This window comes from Pyricularia pennisetigena, chromosome 3, assembly GCF_004337985.1.
Source record: "Pyricularia pennisetigena strain Br36 chromosome 3, whole genome shotgun sequence".
Classification (NCBI taxonomy): Eukaryota; Fungi; Ascomycota; class Sordariomycetes; order Magnaporthales; family Pyriculariaceae; genus Pyricularia; species Pyricularia pennisetigena.
The window spans coordinates 3,427,078-3,442,457 of record NC_043742.1 but is presented as its reverse complement, the minus strand read 5'-3'; the positions used below and the strand labels follow the sequence as shown (position 1 = coordinate 3,442,457).

Below are 15,380 nucleotides of genomic sequence, written 5' to 3'. Positions count from 1 at the left end.
TGCTGTCAAGTGAAAGGTGAAACTTGTTCTTGGGTGATCGCAGCAAGAGATGGTAATCAATCAATCAATAACGGAAAAAAAGAAATACCAGTGCGGTAGCAGCAGTAAGCAAAGAGGCGATATAGCAGCAGCTACTCATCATCACTTTTTTACTACGCTTGTTTTGCCGCTCAACTCTTCATGAGACCTAAACACCAAACCTCCTTCTCACGGTGGTTGGGATTCAAGCAACACCTGCAGGCGAGATCTCACCTTTGGTTGTCCTGGAGTCCTGGACCCGTACCGTTCATACCTAGCCAAGGGCCAAGCTGTGGAGAAAACTCGGCTCATCATTGGTGATCATGTTCCCCACACGGTTCGGTAGGGACTTGACCCGGGAGGCGAGCAAGGCGACCTGCCTAGACGGTTGCCCCCACAGAAGGAGATTGAAATAGACAAGGATAATGATCCTGAGAAAAGCACACGCAGCTACGGTAGGATTGTTATTATTATTATTTTTTTTTCTTTAATTTTTTTTTTCCCTCTCTTGTCATTGACTGGACTGCTCCCAGCCTCCCTCGTCCACTGGGCAAGGTTTCTGGTTGCATCTCCGAGAAGAAAATAATAAAAAAAAACAACAACAAAAGCCTGCGGTTCGTCCCGAGTCATTTTCATACCCCTCTAGCCATCACCGCCCCGCGGGCCTTGAGGAGGAAAAACGATTAACCTCCACAATAAAGCGGCTCCAGAGGAAAAAAAAAAACAAGGTCAAATGAGGACGAGGTCAATCTGGACGGCGACGTGCGCTACCGCCCTGCTCCTGCTGCAGCCCGCACGATGCCAGCGGGACACGGGCGTAGCGGGCGCACCCGACGCAGCACACTACAGGTATCGCATCGGGCATTCGGTTGCCGTCGCGGGCAACAATCTGTACATTGAGGGCGGCGAGGTTGTTTCGGGGCAGGGGAACGAGACGGAACAGTCTGTGATATGTATGTATTCTTTATCATTTTGTTTTTCTTTGAGAGAAAAAAAAATAAAAAGATTCAATTCACGCAACTCAATTGCCTCAAATACCACATACATTAATCTCTGACGTCAACACTCAAAACTCAGCAAACAAAACCGCCATCATCCCTCTCGACAAAAAATGGAACACCACAGACCCTGGAATCCACGTCATCGACAGCGGCGAGTTCGGTCTGCGAGTGACCGAGACGGCACTGTGGCCTGCCCAAGATGGCCAGACGCTGTTTAGCTGGGGCGGCAGCGTCGGCAGCGCGGCCCAGCTGTTGCAGGACTCGCAGCTCCGCGAGCTGCGCAACCGGTGGTCCAACGACAGCACCGTGCCCCGGAGCGGTAGCGGCAGCGATGGCGAAAAGATTGCGCGCACGAGGGGCGGCAGCTGGACGACCTGCAACGGCGTCGGCTTCCTCCTGGGCGGCGTGACGCCCCTGACGGCCGCCGACCTCAGCCCGCCGGGTACCTTTACCGTATTCACGCCCTACGAGGCCCAGTTCGGACCCGTTCCCGGCCTCGTGACCTTCGACATGCGCACCAGGCGATGGGACAACGTGTCGGCCGACGGGTTCGGGCCGGATGGCCCCATCGTCGGGGGCACCCACTATGGCGGCGCGGCCGTCTGCCTGCCGACGTTTGGCACCAACGGTAGCGGGCTCGTCGTGTTCCTAGGCGGCAAGCAGGCGACCAATCTTCGGGCCCCCGCGACATTCTCGGATATGCTCTTCGAGGCCATATACTTTTACGACATTGGCACGAAAAAGTTCCATTCGCAGTTTGCCACGCTGCACACCAAGGACGCGCTGCCGGCTTCGAGGACCGAGTTCTGTGCCGTCGCAGCGCGACCTTCGTCCAACTCGTCCTACGAGATTGTCGTCTTTGGCGGGAGGAACGGACCCGCTTCTTCCGACGTGCGCATTCTAACTGTGCCTGGTTTCCGATGGTTCAAGGTCCCCGACGCCGAGGGCGCCCGGTACCAGCATGGGTGTGCCGTGGTCGGTAGTGGGAGGCGGCAGATGCTCAGCGTCGGGGGCATCGAGTCGTGGGAGAGCAAATTCGGCACCGGCATCTCGGATCCGTGGAAGAACGGGCTCAAGATTTTTGACATGACGACGCTGAAGTGGTCTGACACATACGACCCTGACGCCCCGGCCTACGAAACTCCTGCCGAGATCAAGAGCTGGTATGATGCTGGGTGAGTACATCTAAAAACAAATTGTCTTGTTGGTAAAAGGGGGAGATGCAGCTGACACTTTTCTTGCAGCGGGCGCCAATCCGTTAAATGGGACAAACCCGAGCTCGAAGCTGTATTTGCCCAAACAAATTCTGTGCAGCAACCAACTGAGTCAGGCTCAGGAAGCGGTACGCCCACCCCGCTCGGTGTCATGGTAGGAAGCATTCTCGGCGGCCTGGCGGCCCTCGTGATCACAATCGGCGTCTTCGTGTTCCTCCTTCGACGCTCCCGCCGAGCCAAAGGCGACAAGACGTCGTCCCCAGAAACATTTTCAACCCAAAACACCGACCAAGACGACTCTAGCAACACCCTGGTCACTCCAACGTCGACAGAGCTTCCGACGGTGGCTGAAAAGGGCGTCTGGAGTCCAGCCTCACCCTACGAGCTGGGCAAGAATGGTCAAGTCGCCTCCGTGACCACGGTGACTCCTGGGGCGCACGAGATGCACGCAGGTGACGTGCCCAGGGAGATGCCCAACAACGAGATTCCTCCGCCGCATGAGCTGCCCGCAAATCAGGCGAGGTCGCGCCCAAGACAGGAAGACAAGACGTTGGGTAGCTTTATCCCGCCAGACACTATCAAGACGAGAAAGCCCAGAGACGAAGCAGGGTCACCGAGGCCACCGTGGGAAGACAAGGGTTATCTGTGATTAACCTTGTTAGAGATTTTGATCACTTCATATAGCATTTTGATAATTAAACAAAGAAAAAAGAAACACAACTTAATTTCGTATATCGCCTTGTCTGACAAGGTGACAAATAGTGGCAAGGTTGCAGACAAGACAAAGACCCATCACAATTATAAAGACTGCCGAAAGGGCGCCGAAGCCTGCGCCATCGATTTGCTTCCGTTGTGACCAACGGGACACGAGTTGCGGCTCGTGAGCGGTTGTCCATCGCTAATCGTGGCAGTTTGCCGCCGCGGCTGCTGGAACCTCTGCTTCAGCTTCTCGGCAGGGGTGAGCCTGACGGTATTGGCCGATGCGGCTCTCAGCGGCTTAGAAGCCCTCATGTTTTCTTGCATCGGGTTAACCATCTCGACAGCGGGTGGGCTGGGTTGCCAGTAAGGGTTAAAGGGCTTGGGCACAGGATTCGTCATGGAACGGACGTCGCCGCGCGGCTGAAGCCTGTAGTGCAAGCCCGCGGCGGCAAACCTCTCCGATGCGTCGGGGTGAGTGCCGGAAAACGAGTCCCAAAAGGTCCGGTCCATGACGGATGGGATATCGGCCGGGTTCAGCGGCGCAATGCCATGCTCACCTTTGGCGAGACCTCTAGCAATGCGCCACAGGATCCAAAGGATATCGCCGCTGATCATTCCCGTCAGCTCGGCGTCGTCGAGTTCACTAGCATCCATGTAGCTGACGGCCGTCTGGTTCAGAAGCTTGGAAAGGCGCAGCACCTCTGCATATTCGCCAGTTCCGCGGAGCTGCACTCGATCGGTGTTGAAATAATCCTCCCACACGCCGTCCGCAGCGTCCGGGTATGTGATGTTGATGCGGACGATCCTGCTGTCGCTGGTCTGGACGCCGATGACGTCCGGGCGGGATGAGAAGGTCTCGAATTGTGGCACCGTCTTTGCCCAGCCTGTGATGGTGTTGCGGCAGTGCGGAGGTACCATGATGGTGATGTGCCGAGGCAAGCCGAGATTGTATCCCCAAGCCGCCAAGCCCGTCATGCCGCAGACGGCATATGGCATGTTGCTGGCCTTGTCAAATATGCCGAGAACCTCATCAATTATGGAAGCGCGTAGCAGCCTCTTGTTGAGACGTTCAAATCGTTCATCCTCGTTGGCCGACCTGCGGCAGGGGTTTGAACTGACGGTGCTGGAAGACTGACGGCTGCTGCTGCTGTTACGTGAAACAGCACCGTCACGCTCCCCAGAAAATTGCGAGGGCTCTATGCTCGAACGGATCTTGACGGGTGGCTCGGGTAAGGGGAGAGGGGGCAGGTCTTGTGAAAGCCATGGGTGTGTTGGACTCAACACCCTGACCGGCAGGGCGCTGAGCTGACTAGGTACACGCATGTCAGAGTTTGGCCGGGGTTGCGTCTGGACGGGTGTTGCCTCAATGGGCGTACAATTGAACCTGCGATCTTTGTGTGACCAGTGAAAGTTTTCGGGGTTGGGCCAAAGCTCACCTTCATATGGCTTGATGGCCTTTGAAGCCCGACAACAGTCCATGACCAGGAATCCCCCATATCGCTTGATGCGGGAAAGCCAAGAAACCTTGACATTTGTCTGAGGGGACATATTGGGGAGTTAGTAATGCGCCCAGGAAAGGTTTGTTGAAGCAGAATTATTTGATGATGTGGGACTTGTTTTTGTTTTGGTGTTTCCTGACAAACTCTTCCCTTGGTAGGTTAGCAAGATTGACCGCTACTGTCCGATTTGGGCATGAGCAAATCGGCCAGGTGTACTGTTGCGTAATTTGTTTCTGTCGAAATGTTTCGAACCCAGGAAAAAGGTAGGAGCGAAGGAGGACAAGACACTTTTGATGCTCCATTGGTCTTGGACCGACCACAATCAGAACAATGGCCTTGTAGTCTCTCCTGCCACCGGCAGTGAATCAAGCACAACAATGAACCCACATACTACGCCTTTGTGTTATTTAAATTGCCAATATCCAGACAAAGATGGGACTATTGTAAGCCTTTCAGGTTGCCAAGCCAATGAATGAATCGCACATAGCATCGGCACAGCATAATCAAGTCGACCTTGAGCATGATCAATGAAGATGAAGGGGGTGTTTCCGGGACTAACCGGAGCAGGTTCGGTGCGCACCGCGATATGCTGGCGCTATCTAATAGGCTGTCTCTAAACCAACCAAACGCCGCCCACCCTACTAGTACATGCCGTCATAATTGGACGTCGTATCTGCCGCTTAGGCGGCCCCTGATAGCTCCTGTATCGAGATGGTTGGCATACTCCTGTGCGCCTCTGATTTGCATACCAAACGTTTGGACGCCTGTCTAGGAAGCTGGCGATGCCATGGAAACTCATAGGTCCTCCTCAACATCCATTTGGTCGTCATCTGAACGTCCTTTACCGGTTGCACCGACAGCAGACGCCTTCTTCTCCAGCACCGCGGCCTCCTTGTCAATCATCTGCCTTGATACGGCGACAATGTTGTCCTCAATGAGTTGCTGACCAACATCCTCCAAATGCTTCTTCGGGTCTAGCTTTCCGACGTAGCGCGTCTTGAGCTGGTCCTTGGTAAGCTCCGTCTCCTCCTTCACGCGCTTCTCGTAGCCTTCCGACAAGCTGACCAGTCGGTCCAAGCGCTCCTTGTTGTTCTGTCCTTGGGTTCGGAAATCATCCATCTGCAGGGACTCTGTCCATACTTGCTTGTGAAGGTTCATCAACATGTTCTCCTCGAGCGCAGTCTTGCGGTAGTTGATGTTTATCGAGTAGTAGTGGCGGTTCAGACCGTGGATCAATGCTTGGATCGACGGTTTGTTGAGGTGACCCAGGTTGGAGGTGCTTTGGCGGGGCTCTTGTCCGAGCATGAGAGATTGAGGGTTGATGAGGCGGAAAGCATCTATGACGACCTTTCCTTTGACGGACTGAATCGGATCAACGACCACAGCGACGGCACGTGGTGTGAGCTGCTCGAAACTCTGCTGAGTGTTGATATCCACCGACGACAACCAGCAACCAAAACCAGGATGTGAGTGATACCAGCCCACGACGGACTCGGGCCTGAAGGTGAGCAAAGTAGACGACGTCAGCAAAAAGAAGAAAAGAGAGAGAAAAAAAAAAACCACCTATTCAGTCATAGCCCCGCGCATTGCAACCTTCCCAGCCTTCGGAACGCCTCACCTTCCTGTTTGCCGCAACATATCCATCATTTTCATCTGAAACACCGGGTCGACCGCCTCGACACTGACTCCGGTACCACTTTGTGGCATAGCGAAGACATCAACGACGCGTACTGTGAAGTCATCAACAAACTCGCCCAGCATAAGTCCCATTACTTCCATGGGCACACCGGCGCGGCCGTGCCGCAGCATCTTGAGGAGAGCGAGGGAGGAAATGTAGACGGTCTCGGCGTTATCAATCAACTGCAGATTATCCTGATTTCATGCGAGTTGGTTCAAGTTAGCGACCGCTCGTAGGTGACATGGCAAGCTCCAAGCGTAGCAACTCACCGTTCCATGAGCAGCGCCAAGCTGGCCGCCCATACCGTTCATCATACTTCGAAAGCGTTCCATGTTGGCTGCAAGGACACAAGGCTCCGATGATTCGGAATCGCAGACTTCTTGATACTTCGGAAGAAACTGTATATCGGGGGCGGAAGAAATAGCGGACGCGCTGTGTGCGATGAGAGTGGCGGATGAAGTCGTGGTCTGGATTCGGTGTTTGTCAGGTCGCACACGCACATTCAAGATGGCGGGCAATGTCCAGTCCAGTTGACGCAGCTCTACGCAGCCTGGAAGTGGAGCACGGACCCAAAGCCTAAATCCAATCCAACCTGAGCTTCGTCGAAGGCGGGAGCTGGGGCAAGGATCATTCCGTTATCTGCTCAAGCTTCTAATCAGCACGTGCGAGAGATTCACCACTTGCCCAACGAGGACTAGCGCGGCAGTATCGCATCGAAGCTCGCTCCACGCGCAGCTGCCCCCAATTCCATCATCCCGCCGCCTTTTCAATTCGTTAGTAGGATCAACTGTTCCAAATACTCCTTCTATATCGCTTCCATAGAGCATCCTCGAGGCAACCACATAGATTATTCAAAGAAGACGCATGATTATCGGACCGACTTTGTCAGAAACTTAGTAGTTTTGAGCCGACTGAGCTCAAACACGACCCAACACCCCACACGAACCTTGGGCGCATCGCAAACATGACGGACAAGGCGGGCGTGGACCGCTCTGATCCGCTGTACAAGGTCGTCAACACGGACAAGAAGCGCGTCGCTTATTTTTACGACTCCGACATTGGCAACTATGCATATGTTACAGGCCACCCTATGAAACCTCACCGAATCCGATTGGCGCATAGCCTGGTTATGAACTATGGCATCTACAAGTTCCTCGAGGTTTATGTACGTATATTCTCTGCTTTGCTTGCCGCTCAATATTGTAACCACTAACTTTTACGTACGCGACTAACACTCTCCATCGTATAGCGTGCCAAGCCCGCTGTCTTCACAGAGATGACGCAGTTTCACACGGACGAATACATAGAGTTCCTCCAGCGAGTAACCCCCGACAACATGGACTCATACGTTAAGGAGCAGAGTAAATACAATGTGGGAGACGACTGTCCGGTATTCGACGGCCTGTTTGAGTTCTGTGGCATCAGCGCGGGTGGAAGTATGGAGGGTGCTGCCCGGCTCAACCGATCTAAGTGCGACATCGCTGTGAACTGGGCCGGTGGTCTTCATCACGCCAAGAAGAGCGAAGCCAGCGGCTTCTGCTATGTGAATGGTATTTTACTCATCCGCGTATCACTCTCTCATACTCCAGTCTATTCAGCTAACAGTACAATTTGTAAGATATCGTTCTCGCTATCATCGAACTCCTCCGCTTCAAGAAACGCGTTCTATACATCGACATCGACGTTCACCACGGTGACGGCGTGGAGGAGGCGTTTTATACTACCGATCGCGTTATGACTGTCTCATTCCACAAGTACGGCGAGTACTTCCCGGGAACGGGCGAGCTTCGAGACATTGGTATTGGACCTGGCAAGAACTACGCTGTGAACTTCCCACTGAGGGATGGAATCGACGACAACTCATACAAGAAAATCTTCGAACCAGTCATTGACGCTGTCATGAAGTACTACCAGCCTGAGGCCGTGGTCTTGCAGTGCGGCAGCGACAGTCTGTCGGGTGATCGGTTGGGATGCTTCAACCTGAGCATGCGCGGCCATGCCAACTGCGTCGACTTTGTACGCGGATATGGCCTCCCCACGCTCGTGCTGGGTGGCGGTGGCTATACCATGCGCAACGTTGCTCGCACATGGGCATATGAGACCGGACGCCTGGTGGGAGTAGACATGGACAGAACACTCCCGTATAACGAATATTACGAGGTAAGCCGAGTCACGCACCCATTCACCCAGGCCTAAGCTGACCATGTTATTCTGCAGTACTATGGACCTGATTACGAACTGGACGTTAGGTCATCTAACATGGAAAACGCCAACTCGAACGAGTACCTCGAGAAGATCAAGATTGCCGTGATTGAGAACCTCCGAAAGACGGCACCTGTGCCCTCAGTTCAAATGCAGGACATACCTCGCCCGAGTATGGGCATGACAGACGAGGAGGAGGCAATGCTTGACGATCTGGACGAAGATCAGAACCCTGACGCACGAATCACACAAAGGCAATGGGAAAAGAGCGTTGCAAGGCAAGACGAATTCGAGGATAGTGACGACGAGGACATGGCACAGTCAAACGGCGCTGCGGCGGTGCCAAGGACCCGGCCGTCGATAATGAACCATGAAAATCCGCATGCAGACTTGGAAGATGACGCAGGAAAGCCGGTGCCCAATCCAAACAAGGAAGCCGAAAAGGATGCAGATGACACTGTCATGGAGGACGCCGATGCAGAACAAGCTGAAGCTCCTGAGAAGACTACCGACAAACCAAACGGCGACGCCGAGGCTGAAGTAGCCAAGGAGACTGAAGACGTGGACATGATGGACACGGATGAAAAGGCCCCGGCAACTGAGGACCCCTCTCCTGCCTCGAACGACTCCAGCAAAGACAAGGAGGCCGAGATCAAAAAGGAGGTCCCAGAAACCTCACGACCGCCAACGCCAAAAGCGGGCGAGACTGCTGATAAGAGCGACAAGGTCGAGGACGAGCCGATGGCAGAAGCAGCGGCCTCTGCTCCTGCTGGTGAGGATAGTGTGGAAAAGGGGACAGAGCCAGCTGCCAAAGAAGCAGAAGCCCCCAAAACTGCGGACAAGGCAGAAAACAATGGTGACAAGGACAAGGAAGCTGCCGACGGCGGTGACAAAGAAGCAGAATCAAAGGCCACAGAGGAGGCAGAGCCATAGAGAAAATCTTGTGTCGAGGTTTCAAGGTAGACAAGGCTGCTGGGATTTTTGCCTTTATTACTAACCAGTATTCTTGCCAGACCGTTTCTACGCAGTGAGGTTCGAGTGGATACACCGAGATGCATGTGTTGATGATTTGTATGTGCTGATTAAGGTGTTGTTTGGCGTTGGGGTGGCAAGCTTGTACATTTCAATTTATTTCACTTTTTCTTTTTACTGCATCCGATGATTTTTCTTTCCAGTCAACTCCGCGAATCTGGCTAGTAAATCGTGATCCCTGCTTCCGTACGTGTCGTTGGCAGCGTTGAGACTTTTATGCCAATCCCTCCAGTCGAGTGAGAAATGGTGGGCCTAGACTAGTCAGTTCTGTGGGCCGCACAACCACTCATGCATGGACCTTTCCTGGAATATCCAGGTCGACCATTTGGCAGTGATTAGTTGGGCATTTTTATCAACAGACATTTTCTATCTGCTGTCGTGTCAATTATCCCAAGCAGACGCGGAGCTTAAATCGCGCATCACTGCTTAGCTAAAAAGGGACGGTGATATGGTAGGAATAAAATCACTTGCAAACCTAGTCTTGCGACTGGACATGCGGCTCTTGATGCCCGCCAGCTCCTCCCCAGGGGTATCGACTGAGTCTCCAGCCCCAGCGTCCATTGTATCAAGTCGCAAAAAGTGATAACTTCACCACTCAGATTTGCGTCGAAGGACTAATGGAGTAGAGCCGCCCGTCTTGACATCGGAGACGTGATGTCGGCTGGGTGATGGGGCCTGGAAAATAGAAACTCAGTGATGATGAATAACCATGCTTGTTGGGTACTCTGGCCCTGTTTGTGGGTGACTTTGAGGTACTGGTGTCACGCCATCGACGGAACTGTAGAAACGTTGGATATATGCACGCCATGGGGTCCGAGGTGCTTTCGGGTCTTCTGAGCACGGTTGACAGATTCTGTGATCAGTTATCGTGATGAAGAACACAGGGAATTGATTAAAGTTTTTGAAAGATAAGAGAATGGCCAGACATCATGTTACAGAGGTTTGGTGTTTCTACCGATGGCCCCAAGGTAGTAATGTGCTTCTTGCAAGATATTCTTGCAGGAGAAAAACTGACTTGAAAAAAAGAAAAGAAAAAAGAAAAAAGGGATCAGTACCTTCCGCCAGTGAATATGGGGTTAATACCTGTACGTAACCATGGGAAAAGGACACATTGAGCCATGGTTATCACCGCCGTATCAAAAAGAACAGTGGCCAAACTTTGCAACTGTACCAGACTTATGGACTACCTGGATAAATCCCTTATCACCAAGTTCAGTCAGAAGCCAGACGGTGCTTTGCAATATGGAGATTTGTTAGCCTGCACCCCTAGGTTCAAAAGTTCAAAATCTTTGCCCGTCAACCGAGCTCCACAAAGCTCTGGGACACATTGAACACTAATCAACGCTAGTGCCGTGGCATTTGCCGGCGTTGTCTACCAAACCTGCTGGCAGCCGCTTACCCTCCCCTGATAGCATAAGCAAGCCCGACCAAGCCATCATGGACAAGCTCACGTGTAGTATAACCCCGGGCGGGTTCAACACAGGTCAACGCTTGCCGGCATGCCTGAAAGAGAGGAGGTCAACACCCCACCCGGAGGCAAGTCGTCAACACCACCGGCTGGTCGAAAAATGCAAATGTGAGCGCAGAGATGAGAAAAAAGGAGATGGGCCACACTCGTGGGGTGCCGCTCGGGGGAGTCCGGAGTTTGTCTTGTCCACCATAGTTGAAAATTAGGGGATCAAGGTCTCCTAACTTCCCAAGTAACTATGGGCGCTCTGTTTTCAAAGACAAGTTCCTCAACCACTATGCGATTTAATATCAATCGCAAACCAGAGAATAGTCATCACGACGCAACAGAGAAGAAGTCCATTAGTGCAGAGTGGCACAAGCTCGTATAAGGATGTGACTTGTGAGCCCTATGCGAATAGTGAGGCTCTTGACTGTAGCATTTTCTCTGATGACTATCTGGGTTAACCCGTGAAAGATACTGTCCCTCTGGTAGTTTGTGGATAAAAAATAAGAGGTGGCAATTGGACTTACCCTACTCAGTGCGATGTCTATGTAACTTAATATAAATCTTCCATAACTCCCCTTTCCCTTCCAGAAGACACAAACTTCTCTGCCCGAAACAACAGCCAGCTTGTCAATCCCTCATTCTACCGCGTCAAGTCAGCAATCACTAACGCAAAACTCTTCCTCCCAACGGGTCTGCTTCGGTAACTCCAGACCTGTCAACTCAGGCGGATAACTAACATATTCTAGTGTTGGGCTTATCAAGAAGACGCCAAGATGGATATCTGGGTGTCACCGTGTGGATGGGGTCGTAAATAGGAGTTAATGTCTCATTTGTCTAGCATTCTTTCGTCTTCTCTTAGCTAAAGTTCCTCTTTACTTGAGCATGGTTTAAATCAAAACCCCCACAGGGCTTCAACAAACTATTTTCTATCTGGCACAGTTGTGAACAAGTGTCAAGTTCCATTAGTCGACTTCTTTCTATGTGCGTCATTGTAGTAACTTTATCATGAGATGTACGAGTTTGCCTGGGGCAATAGAATAAATCAAATCCCAAACTCCCAAAGAAGAAAGCAAAGTAAAATCATAAAAGCCGCCGATCCCCCAGTTTTGCACCGGCTTTTTCACAGAGCTGCTTTATCGACTCGGAAAGCTCAGAATCTTTCTTGATGACCGCCGCGTGGACGTATTTTTCAACCCCCGGCTCCTCAACTTTGTCGAACGGGGCAAAATCAGGCTCGCACTCAGTGTTGGGCGGCGGAAGAACCCCTTCCTGGAAGTACCTGCGCACGTGCTCGGCAGTGCAGGTGGAGGGCGCCGACAGGGTGGTGTGGCCGTACGAGTTTTGCACCAGGACCACCGACCCTTCGAAGCCCTGCGAGTTGTTCCGGGCGCTGATGAGCGGCGTGATGTTGTCGGCCATGTTGGCGATGAAGAGGATGGGAAAGTGCGTTTTGGCTTCGAATGGTCCTTTTATTTTTTTTTTTTTTATTTTTTTTTTTTTTGTGGCATCAAAAGAGTTAGTGAATTTTCGAATAAGCCATGCCGCAAAAAAAGGTCTTTGTCATGAGCAGTCTTGAAACAACAATCAAAGACAAGATCAAGACAGAAACGAAAAACAAACTTACCAGCAAACCTGTACTTGGGCCTGACCTTCCTGCCCACACACTGCGCACGCAGGCTCGTGTCGAGCGCCCCGACGGCCCAGCTAAGGTTCCGAAGCTCGTCCCCGATCTTGACAAAGTCCTCGACGGTGCCGGTCCACTCCTCCGAGTCGGCGCACGATATGGCGGGAAAGGCATCGGCCGTGCTCTCGACCACGCCGGCCAGCGGGGCGCCGGGCTCGACGGGCGTGGCGTAGCAAAAGGACGACAGCGGCGGCATGCCGGCCTCGGTGGACTGGTAGTAGGGCCCGCCGTCGCCCCTCTCGAGCGCGGCCAGGACGCGCGCAAACTCGGGGAACTTGTACAGCGGACGGTACAGCGCCGCCGAGATGAGCCTGCGGAGCTTGGAGTAGGTCACGATCTCGGGCATCTCGGGCCCCTCGGCTTCTGGGTCCGTCTTGGCCGGCATGACGATGGGGTTCTTGCGCAGGCGGTCCAGCAGGCCGTGCAGCCGCCGCTCGATCTCGGCGGGGGACGGCGAGTGGAAGGCGCACTTTGCCGGGCCGGCGGCTGCGCAGAGGTCGTAAAAGGCCTGCATCACCTTGTCGGCGTCCCGGAGGAAGTTTGTGTGCACGTGAGTGTACCATTCTCGGAGATCGACATTTCCTGGTCATTGATTCTAGTCAGGAACCCGGACTCAGGTACTCCCCACCCCCAATAAAAGGGTGGTAAATTTCTTCTCAAACAAAACGTCATCTCTGCTCACCGTCAGAAACAAACCTCTCCACCTTGTCGGGATACATGGCGGCAAAGGTTCCCCCTAGGATTGTTCCGTAGCTAAAACCCCAGTACTTGAGTTTATCCTCGCCCATCTGGTGCAGTATCTCGAGCATATCTCGGGCATGAGATGCCGTGCTGATGTGCTCGAGGATCTTGGACTTGGCCATGTTAGCCTCGCAGTGCTGAGAGGTGGCGTAGGCACGGTAATATTCATCGTAAATCATGCCGGGGTGCGAATCAGACACGCCAACGTCGGTCAGACTCCAGAAAGTTCGTTGTTGATCGGTCAGCCAGCAGTTGATCAGAGGCGTCGAGGCGCCGACTGGTGGGGGTGATTTGATCAGCGTGAGAACTCCAACATCAGACTTTGTTTGTAGACTGTATTTTTGTAGCGGGACTTACCACCACGGGGATCGAAAGTGACAATGTCCTGGGTATGTTCGCTTTAGCAAGAGCTCCAGCTTTGAGACAAGACAAACGGAGTGAGGTCGCAAGAAGACTTACATGGTTGCTTCCTACTATCTTCTGTACAAGTTCGCCATGATCCAACATTGACCAGACACCCGAGCCACCAGGTCCCTATCAAAAGTACGTTGGCCAGCGTTAGCGGTGGGGACAAGAGCAGAAACCGGACGAACTGACACCACATGATGAAGCCAGGTCGGCCACAACAAAAACGCCATGATCAAAGAAGTTTGCCAAAATGGAGAGGAGGCCTTCGGTGCAGATGAAAAACTCACCCCTGGATTGAAAAAGACGGGTCCCCGGTAGTCGGTGTGGCTGGTCGCGTTCAGTCGGATGACTGCGATGACAACGCGGTCGCTTGACGGATTCTGCCAGTCCATCGGCACCTTGAAGCAGACAATGATGGGTCAGACCGGCGTGACGATGATAATTTTATCCCGCCGGCCTTGTTGGTGGCAGACGACGTACATCCAACCGAGCACAGTCATACTGCCCTGTGTAACACTCTTGCCATCGTAACGTTGTGCTGGGCTCGATCTGTCTCGCACACGGTTAGTATCTGCCGAATGTGATCTTTTGATTTATAAATATGCTACATATTGTACTCACATCTGCCCAAGAAACTTGAAAGTTCATTTTTTGTCGTTGGCCTGCGGACGGATCGGCCAAATCGCCCGCCGTCGTCGTCGTCGTTGTCGTCGTCGTCGTTGTCGTCGTCGTCGTCGTCGTGGAATCGGAAATAACAAAACGTGTTTGTTTGACACCAACGCACCACAAAAACGCCAGCCCGATTCCTGCACAGTAAGCTTTGACGCGTCTGTATTTTGGCTTTAACGTCTTGGTGCCGACGGGAGTATCCCCGGGCGCCATTCCAAGATGTTGGGTAAATTTTGCGACCGACATCCCGGCTTGGGTGTTTAATTGAGTTTTCACGTAACCAAGGAAAAAATATGAGCAATACTCTCCAGGATCGGATCAAATAACCCAAGCTAAAGTTACTACTGAAAGAAACAAAGCTACCCACGTTGACATCGGGAACAGCGCCGTGGGAGGTTGATATTTATCTTTAACCTGCCGAGGAGCAAACAAGACGTCGTGTCAAGACTCGCGGTCAACTTTAAATCCCAACTTATGGGTGCGCCTCAAGATATGGTCCTCTACAGGGAGATAAAAAAAAAAAAGAAAAAAAAAAAAAAAAAAACAAAGAGCCAAGCCGGGTTGTCCCTCAGCTGACAGCTTTGCTGTCTTGACATGCCTCAGAAAATCGTAATCAAGACCCGCCCAATGACAGCGCGGCAGATAATCAGCAAAAGAAAACGCGGGGCAGCTGCCGATCAACGCCGAGCATGATAACAGAAGCAAACTTGGGCAGCTCGAGTCCCTTTGTCTGCATGTTGACTCGGTTGATTTGTTTCAAAACATTTTCTGATGGCCAATGCCGTCGCAAAATTCGCTGTCGCCGGACCGGATCGAATTTTTGTCCATGCCAATCTCGACATGACTGACACGTCTTTGGTCCGAAGCCTGGAAATGAGCAAAGAGTCAACAACTCACGCTGAGTGGGCCATGGTTTCCCCTCGGAATGATTGCTTTCTGCTGCAGATTGCTGTTTGTGGACAACAAAAGCTCGGGAATCTGCATTCAATCCGAGCTTGTTGCCCAAGACGCCGCGTAAGACCATGACAAAGAAAAAAAAAAAAAAAAAACGAAAAACCACCCCGGATTGATTTGCTTTG

General features: G+C 52.5%; 5 protein-coding genes across 5 annotated transcripts; 2 read left to right on the top strand and 3 right to left on the bottom strand.

The window, feature by feature from the left end:
• Window positions 1–751: 751 nt before the first annotated feature.
• PpBr36_02681 (uncharacterized protein) lies at window positions 752–2,882 on the top strand (the record flags this gene model as incomplete). Its single annotated transcript, XM_029889859.1, has 3 exons — window positions 752–971; window positions 1,096–2,194; window positions 2,264–2,882. The coding sequence occupies 3 exons, from the start codon at window positions 752–754 to the stop codon at window positions 2,880–2,882; spliced, it is 1,938 nt and encodes a 645-aa protein (XP_029754207.1).
• Window positions 2,883–3,031: 149 nt separating this feature from the next.
• PpBr36_02680 (uncharacterized protein) lies at window positions 3,032–4,480 on the bottom strand (the record flags this gene model as incomplete). The annotated part of the gene is made up of 1 exon (XM_029889858.1): window positions 3,032–4,480. The coding sequence occupies one exon, from the start codon at window positions 4,478–4,480 to the stop codon at window positions 3,032–3,034; it is 1,449 nt and encodes a 482-aa protein (XP_029754206.1).
• A 746-nt stretch (window positions 4,481–5,226) lies between these two features.
• Window positions 5,227–6,441, bottom strand: PpBr36_02679 (uncharacterized protein; the record flags this gene model as incomplete). The annotated part of the gene is made up of 3 exons (XM_029889857.1): window positions 5,227–5,929; window positions 6,050–6,303; window positions 6,379–6,441. 3 exons carry the CDS (start codon window positions 6,439–6,441, stop codon window positions 5,227–5,229), a joined length of 1,020 nt encoding a protein of 339 aa, XP_029752854.1.
• Window positions 6,442–6,975: 534 nt separating this feature from the next.
• Window positions 6,976–9,244, top strand: PpBr36_02678 (uncharacterized protein; the record flags this gene model as incomplete). The annotated part of the gene is made up of 4 exons (XM_029889856.1): window positions 6,976–7,274; window positions 7,359–7,659; window positions 7,728–8,269; window positions 8,327–9,244. The coding sequence occupies exons 1-4, from the start codon at window positions 7,074–7,076 to the stop codon at window positions 9,242–9,244; spliced, it is 1,962 nt and encodes a 653-aa protein (XP_029752855.1). The 5' UTR covers window positions 6,976–7,073.
• A 2,635-nt stretch (window positions 9,245–11,879) lies between these two features.
• Window positions 11,880–14,547, bottom strand: PpBr36_02677 (uncharacterized protein; the record flags this gene model as incomplete). The annotated part of the gene is made up of 8 exons (XM_029889855.1): window positions 11,880–12,265; window positions 12,424–13,065; window positions 13,166–13,501; window positions 13,582–13,609; window positions 13,684–13,758; window positions 13,920–14,030; window positions 14,113–14,181; window positions 14,254–14,547. 8 exons carry the CDS (start codon window positions 14,545–14,547, stop codon window positions 11,880–11,882), a joined length of 1,941 nt encoding a protein of 646 aa, XP_029752856.1.
• Window positions 14,548–15,380: the final 833 nt, after the last annotated feature.